This window comes from Corvus brachyrhynchos, unplaced genomic scaffold (assembly GCF_000691975.1).
Source record: "Corvus brachyrhynchos isolate BGI_N302 unplaced genomic scaffold, ASM69197v1 scaffold101, whole genome shotgun sequence".
Classification (NCBI taxonomy): Eukaryota; Metazoa; Chordata; class Aves; order Passeriformes; family Corvidae; genus Corvus; species Corvus brachyrhynchos.
The window spans coordinates 23,402,978-23,411,414 of NW_008237239.1; the positions used below are offsets into that span (position 1 = coordinate 23,402,978).

The window sequence follows — 8,437 nt, forward strand, 5'->3', positions numbered from 1 at the left end:
TGTAGCTTAAGAAGTCAGTTTTACTCATTACAGAGAACCCCAAAAAGTATTAACTACTTTTCAGACATTCCAGACAAGGTCACTTGTAACAAAAAAGGTCAAGTTCTCAAAAACAAGGTTTTAAAAGCGGATCTTTCCTTCAAGTGAACAGGACATCTGTTTTTACGCTTAACCGTTTAGTCAGTTAAGACAATTTATTTAAGATTTCATGTGAACATATGCATAAACACAAATAAGTTTACTTTAAACACATCTGCACGGAAAAAAAGGTTAACCCTTCAAAACATAACAGAGCAGGTCTGGTTAGTATGTAGCTATTGCAAATCTTAAAGATTCTGTGCATTAGGCCCACCCATATAGAAAGCAGGGGAAAAGTCAATGAAAGAAAATTACTGTTCAAGTCTAAGTGGTGTTTTGAAGAGCCAGCAGGCTAAGTGACACCATGAAGCTGGTCACAGTATCCAAACAAGCAGACCTGCTTGGGCTACTAGAGCAGTGTATCCTCCTGAAGGCGCCATCTCCTCCCGAGTTATTTTCTGTTCCGAAGGCGTTTAGATTTCCTAGGACAGTCTGTGGAATCAACCGCCTTCCTCCGTTTCCTGGGAGATTGTTCATTTGAGCCGGAACCTGAAGAATTCCCTACTGTGCTCTCCATCACCTCTCGCAGCTTGCGCTCCAGCTCAGCCAAGCGGGCGTTCTGTTCCCCAATGATTTGGGTTTGCTCAAGCAGTTTCTGGTCTTGATCCTGGAGCTGCTTCTGCTGCTCCTGCACTTTGACGCGCAGCTCCGAGATCTCCCGCTTTAACGCCGTCAGGCCCGTGCCGTTGGCTTTCACCTGCTGCTGCAGTTTGGTGACTTCCTGCCTGGAAGGGCTCTGCTTGGAGAACAGCTGCATTGTTGTCAGTGCTGCAGAGGGCCCTGGAACTTCAGAGAGAACTGTGATTAATCCTCTGCAACTTAAGGGTAGAAATGGTGTCCTGGTGTTCATATTTTGCTTACCCCTACTCCCCACATGAATCTGAATACTGGTTGCAATTTATGAACAGGTAAACAGATTTACAGCCACTTAAGTGTCTAACAAGAACATGTGGTAGTCTCAGAGCACAACCAGTTTAATTTAAAATACTTACAGCTTTTCAGTAATCTGGAAAAAAGTTCGTAATTCATTTCCTGTATATAAGCCCCCCTCCTTTTGCTGTATCAAAAATTGCGTAGAGATACTGTGTTGTCATCTAGACTTACTGTCCCAGATGTTAAGACAAAACCCCACAAAACATCTATAAATTACTTAATATGGAATAGTTAAGACTGAATAAATATCTTTCATTAGAGCAGCAAAATTCTGCTGTCTTAGTTGCAGACAGCTAAAGTTCTAAAATTTTGTAGTTTGGAACTTAACAAGGTATTTCAGTATAACTTACATTTTGGAAGAAAGGAATTTATTTTCCATGCTTCTTTAGAATCACTCTTCCTAAGCACTAAAACCATACTGGAATCTGAGCTTGGAACTGTTGATTCTAATAAATTTCCTGCAAATCAAGGAGACTAACAGCTACAGTATAATTTCTTTCACTTTCTCTGCCATAAAAGATATCTATCACTTTTGCTGCCATTATACTCTTCTAGCAAGGCTGTGCAAGTAAGGTGCAACTTTAACTGCTCTACAAACAGAAGAGTCTGGAACAGTCATCCTCATTTTCCTCCTTTTTGTCCATTAGGATGCCAGCACAACTACCATTATGTGACACTAATGGAGAGGTTATGCCCTTCCCTCAACAAGAGAGAGGCATTTTATGCACCACAAAGCCTTGAAAAGTTGATTGGCACCAGCTGTGGGTTTGGGCAATACTTCCTCAGCTGAGAGGCTCAGTATATATTAACACATATAATTAATAAAAAACTTAAACCCATATATAATTTCTTTAGAAGTATATAATTTAAAAAATGGAAGTATAACTAACAGGATATAATTAAAAGGTGGCATACACACTTATGGCTAAAAGGATGGACAGGACATACAAGAAACAAAAGCATTAGCAATAGGGCTATTGTTCTTGCTTAAGATGGGGTTTTTTTCCACAATTTTTACTGAGTTATCCTTCTAGAGAGTTAAATTTCACAGTTCCTAAAGTGTGAACATGTCCTGTATAGGGAAAATGCTACAATTTTACCAATATTTTGCCTTTTACCATTAGGATAACTTCGGCCATGAGGCAACTACCTTAGAGTTTGGTTAACAAAAGTTCTGGAAAGTCTGACATATGAGGAGCCAGTTTAATGGCTTATTTATAGACCATTATTTTAATTGCCTTTTGACTATTACCTGGAACTATTTTGCTTGTTAGTGCATAAAATAGTACCCCCAGTAAAGCAAAAAAGCCCATTCTAGCCCTCTGTGTACTACTACAGCTTAAGCAAATTCATTTGCTGCTTGTCCTAAAAATAAAAGGCATCGAGTTGTCATCTCACGTGCCAAATTTCAACCAAATGCAGTGATAGAGTCTCATTCAGTTTAACAAACCAGTCTCATTTGTTTAACAAATACACACTATGCATAATTCTAACATACATTCAAGTGACTGTTCTTTTGGTAGCACAAAGGCTCCTTAAATTTCAAAGCAAATGAATTTCAATTAGCATTCTTAAGAAACAAGTATCATCAATATTTATGGAATAAAGCTCCCATTTAAGGGAGGGAGCTTTAAAAACATATAGTGCTGTGATTTTTTACAGAAAAACTAAATAAAACTTAACTATACGTTGGAATTAATACCTGGGGCAGTTCCTATTAGACGTCCCGATACATCTGACCCAGGCATCTTTCTTTTCAGTATTGGAACAATCTTCTCATCAAAATATTCCATAGCCATGGAGGAAATGTCCCTTAGTTCTTGAAGAACTTCATGAGCTCTCTGAGGAGCTCTTGTAGAGTTTACATATCTTAGCACTCGATAAATTTCATCTATTACCTAAAACATTTAAGAAGAATTAGGATTTTCTGATAAAGGCAAGATTATTTCAGTTTGTTCTAGGAATTCTGGCATATTCAGAGGTTTTTACCACATAACAGTTGCACACTACTGTGTGTTTTAGTTCCAGATCAGCTTTTTGAAGTGCTGTTCATTATATATCAGAGAAGCTATTCATTTAAACTATCACAACAGCTCTCTTCAAAGTCATGAAATAATGCTCATTGTGTGAAATTTTAAGTACAGCCATAGCTGACTTACAAGTTATATAATCTATACTCAGCAGAGCATGATCATTTCCTTCAGGAGAACCTGGAGCACGAAGCCCCAAAGCAGAGCAGTCACTACCCCTGCCAGTTATGAAACATGTAATTGGAGAAGCAAGAATTAGCATTATGTCAGCCTGAAGAGCTGTAAATATTTACTTGAGTCCACTTCCATATACACAAAATATTGCAAATTCAGATTAAGTCCAAAATATATTTGTTTACAAAACACCAATCCACTAAGGACAGAGAACAAAACTCTCTTGATAGGTTTGGGAAACAAGCCCTTTGGTTAGGAGAGATACAGAGAGATGAAGGGTATCTCATTAATTTATGAATTATAGTCTGAGGCAGGTCAAGATAGGAGTGCTGATCTCTTACCCAAAGCTACACAGCTATTTTGCACAGGATTAAGAATGTTTGAAGTGTTTCCTGAAGAACACACATAATAAGGATCTTGTAATACAGTTGCACCTTTTGTTCTGATAAATGAAGTTTAGCTAAAAAGTTGCAAAAGCTAGACAAGACCTAAGCTTCTCATCAAGCAACACAACAAAAGACTTCTCTAATTTCATTCACTTTTTATCCTGTTAGCAACAACATCCTCAATATAGAACCTTGCAGCAGTGCTCTGATATCACACAGAATGCTGAACCTCAAATCAGGATTTGCATATTCTACCACAAATTCACTTCCTGGCAGTTCTGTAGTGAAATTTCCTGAGGGAAGCAAAGCAGGTGGGAGGGAAACCACAGACTAAGTGAACACTAAGCCTTAAATCTGATTGACCAAAATATTAATCTTGAGCGAACTGGTAACTGTGTTGAGAGAGCAGCAGTGCTAGCAAACTCACACACTAAGTAAATAATTTCTTTAAAAAACCCACAGACTTTTTAGCAGTGTTATCAAAATAAAATCAAGGTCCTTACAAGTTGGTGCCCAGAAGGAAAATGGCTGGCAAGCTCACCTGCCCAACTCCTGCACATCCCTGGTCTAGAGTGAGTACTGCCTTTCCCTCTACTCTTCGAAATAGTAGGGCAACACTTTTTTATAAGTATTCCATTTACCATGTAAGTATCAGGGACTTGAGTTCATTTGACTTTGTTATTTTAATTTTTTAAAAATACATGGGATATAAAAAATAGAATGTAAAGTCAAATAAGAATATAATTTAAAAATAATTAAATATCAAGTCAACAGGAGTGTACAGAAATAGTTACTTCTTCAAGATAAGAATGCATTCCACATCCACAGTTTATCCTACCACTGCTTGCAGAAATGCCTGCATGCTTCCCCAGAATCCAAGAGAGAACTTTTCCATTCATCCCACTGCAATTCAGTTCTCTGCCCACAAAAAAGTAACACAAACATATCCGAACCTTACATGGAAAGATCAATGAACAGAGCATTAGGATAATGTTCACTGATCGAATTTAATCCCTGAGCTGTACCAGTCTTCCTCTGAGCATGATTTCGTCAATTCCCCTGTGCACTGGTGATTTCACAGCTTATAAAACACTGGTATCTCCATGTACATCTTGCCTGCATAATTTATATTTAACACTGGGTTAGTATTCTGAAACACCAGAACTGCTCAGTAATGTTCCCATTTAACACACTTTACATTTTAAACTAATTCCACCTACTGTGCAAAAATATACCATCCACTGTAGTACTGAACAGTGTTTTGACATACTAAATGTCTTAATTCAATTAACCTGAAGTACTCAAATCCTTAAGAAAGGTGTGTAAAATCTCGATTGACTGAGTGCCTAGTGTTTTATGTAGTCTAAATTACTACATCTTCAGATGGCCTGATCACATGTTTTTTCTAAAAGGTTGTAGAGCATGAGTATACCACCAGTCAACCATCCGAATCAAGAGAGAATCTAAGGGCAAATAGAAATCAAATTTTAAATCATTAATATTTAAATACAGTCTGGTTTATTAATTTCAGACTGCATGGTAAAACAGAGTATTGGCTCGTAGGTTTGTTTGCAAGTATCTGAAACACAGTTTATATATATATATGTATGTATGCAAAAACATATATATATATATACACACACACTCTCTCTATCAATTTACCCCAGCTGTGCCAGGTTAAGTTACACAATGCTGTTTTTTAAACACAGATACATATTCATATAATATAGTCTACATTTTACCTTTCCAGGTATGAAGCAACAGAGATTGGAATCCACATACTTCATGAAAGTCATATTTAAGAGAGAGAGTCTTGTTTCCACAGCAGCAAGGATGTCTGCATGACGAGCTAATGAATGGTTTCTCCTTTCTGACTCCCGTCTAGGAAACAGACCACAAGGTGACACTGATTTAACAAGGAGTCAAAAAATCAAACTGTAACATTTGTCACATTAATTTCACCCTTAAAACCCTGTAGCCACTAACATTTGTCTTCATGGAAATAAAAGATACAGATTGAGACCCAGCTCGTAACAGCATACTACACTTTCTTAGACAAAATTTGTTCTCTAAATAATTACTATACTTTATGTGATCTATAAACTCAGTATGTAATTTAGGACTTTTCAAGAACAAGGTTTCAGTATTAACTATCAGCAGACACTGAGTGAGTGTGAATATTTTTATCCCCCCCCCCATGGTCAGTACTTCAATGCAATTGAAATAATAAATGGAATATATTAGTAGTGCTTGCTGTGAAGTGTAGGTTGAGATAGAAATGCTTTTTGACAAAGGATCTCTATGATAAGTAGCATTTAGTTGCTTCACTCTGACTGGGAAATCTGAAAGGACACAGCAGCAGCTGCACTTATTCACTGGGAAGAGGAAGAAAGACATTGTTTTAGTGAGAAACCAGTTTCCAGTAATGCTCACATATCAAATCCCTTTTCCTTGTTCCTGTTTAATCCTTGTCAGTGAAAAACCTTGCCCTTTTTTTTTAAGCAAAAAACTTGCTTTGATAAATGATCAGTGAAGGCAGTTGGTCTTGAAAAGGAATGGCATTTATTCATTCCCAGGAATCCTCGCTTGATCTGCCAGAAGAGTTGAGCAATACAGAACCCAGTCTTCTCTGTTTGAAATACCAGATACACTTTTCACACCATTATTCTGTAATTAAATCTTAGGTTCAAGGTGCTTTTAGAAAAAAAAAATGCAATAAAAGCAAATGTGACTCAAATTTTCAAGATACATAAGAGGAATTAGCCAGAAAGGAATTCCTTTTCAATAATCTGCTTAAATTAATCTAACACAATTAAATTTAATTACAGTTTTAACTGGTACATACCTTGGAAGCTGAGCTTTAACTTGCTTCTGACACAAGTTGTGGTATCTTTCCACTTTCAGAAATCCCTGATTTAACATCCTCTGGCAAACCAAGTCCATTCGCTTACAAACCTGTATTTAAGTAAAAAGAAATCTTAAGGCTCAGTTAAGACCACAAGTCACTTTTACTATTATCTTACCCCTACTTGCCAGGTAGCAAAAAATTCTCTTAACTGTGTTTTGTTCCATTTCAACAAGCAAGAACTGAAGTTGAGATTAAGGCATTCCCATCTCCACCAAAGATCATGATACTCCAAAAAGGAGCAGCTATGTCCCACACAGTTCACAAATAAATCTATTGATTTTGCCTAACAAGAGACAGTAGGCTGAATGCCACCTGTTAGAAGCAGATACAATTTCCTCTGATTGTAATGGAAGTTGCAAATGCCCATGCCTGGCTTTTAGCATGGTCTCCAGAGTGATTCTGGTGTATCAAGTTAGTATTTTGTAATCTCAAAAAAAGAAACCTTTAAAGACAAGAAATCATAGTGGTTTTCTTCCAGTGTTTAAGGTTTATGTTTTTTTGAAGTCAACCACAATTAAATTTAAAAACACCTGCAAAACACTGCACATGGAACAAGATTCTCCTTTTCGTATAAAAAAGTCTTTTCTCCTCTGTTTAAAGGATTCCTTTATTTGCTATGTTGGACACCAATAGTCTCAGGGGTTTTTTGCCCCACAGATTTAGGAATAAGGGACATTAAGAGCTGCAGAAGATATAATAAACTGCTGAAGTTAACTGTTTCCCTTCACAAAGTTACTAGTTACAGGACAAAGGGAACTTGTAGAAAAGTTTAAAGCAATTGCTATTCAGTTCTGAAGATGCAAGAGCTTAGTGACCCAACAGTTCTTCGAAATTGTTTTGGTTTTGTTGGGTTTTTTTAGGTATTAAAGTCCACAGCTCCCACTGTGACCCCCCCTTGCCAAGAAATAAGCTGCTTTTTTTTTTTTTTTTTAATAAATACTCCTTTCCGCCATACACTCCTCATTTCATAACTTTTAAGTCCATGTAAGTTTATACCTGCAGGAAGGAGATTCTCACTTCTCCCAGAGAAGCTTGCAATTACTTTGTGTAATGCCTTCTGTATAAACAGAAGGAAGTTCTGCTTTGTGAGTCTTCCTCTAGTCACAGCCAGTTTAAGGTCTGTGAGAACTGACCATTTTCAGACAGATCTGTATGAACAGGCCATTAAGCAGTGACTGTGGCTCTGTCCGTGCTCCTCGGTATTAGATCTTTCTGGTTAACAAAGAAGGATCAGACAGGCAAACCGCAGAGGGAGAGTCTTAGCACACTCTGCCCCACATTCAGTGATCCAGTTAAATCATCCCCTGTGTATATGGAAAAATGCTGGGCCCTTCCTACAGGAAGGAGGAAACCGTTCCTTTATTCCCTGAGCTCGTAGCTCCAGGGGCGCACGGATTTAAATCGTTTTTGAGTCGGGGCTTTGCAGCTTTCCCGCAGCCCGAACGGTACCGAGTCCCTGGAGCAGGAGCTGGTACCTGCACAAGGCTGCGTCAGCTCTGCAGTTACCCGGCACAGGAGGAAAACAAGCTCCAGCCACGCTCAGCTCCGCGCTCGGAGGCGGCAGAGAGGGTTTTAACCTCGTGCACAGTGACATCTGGTGGCAGAGAGGCCCTCCCAGGGAGCTGCAGCCCAAGACACGAACCGCACTGGGGGGTTTTAATCTTCCTCCTTTGCTTACCCTACACAGCATGAAGAATTATTTGCTCCAGTTTCTCAGCATTACCCATATTTATGCCAATAATCAGCCTAGAACCCAAACACCAGTAGCACCAGAAATCGAAAGTGTTTGTTTACAACTTATTTTACCAGTCATCTCTTAATTCTCAGCTGGCTCACCATGTAAACCATACATAGCACCTACATTTATA

General features: G+C 38.2%; 1 protein-coding gene across 1 annotated transcript; it reads right to left on the reverse strand.

Moving 5' to 3' along the window:
* FBXO28 (F-box protein 28) lies at nucleotides 1–7,421 on the reverse strand. Its single transcript, XM_008630574.2, has 4 exons — nucleotides 6,507–7,421; nucleotides 5,404–5,542; nucleotides 2,774–2,969; nucleotides 1–924 (listed from the first exon to the last, which is right to left on the reverse strand). The coding sequence occupies exons 1-4, from the start codon at nucleotides 6,602–6,604 to the stop codon at nucleotides 530–532; spliced, it is 828 nt and encodes a 275-aa protein (XP_008628796.2). The 5' UTR covers nucleotides 6,605–7,421; the 3' UTR covers nucleotides 1–529.
* Between the last annotated feature and the right edge of the window lie 1,016 nt (nucleotides 7,422–8,437).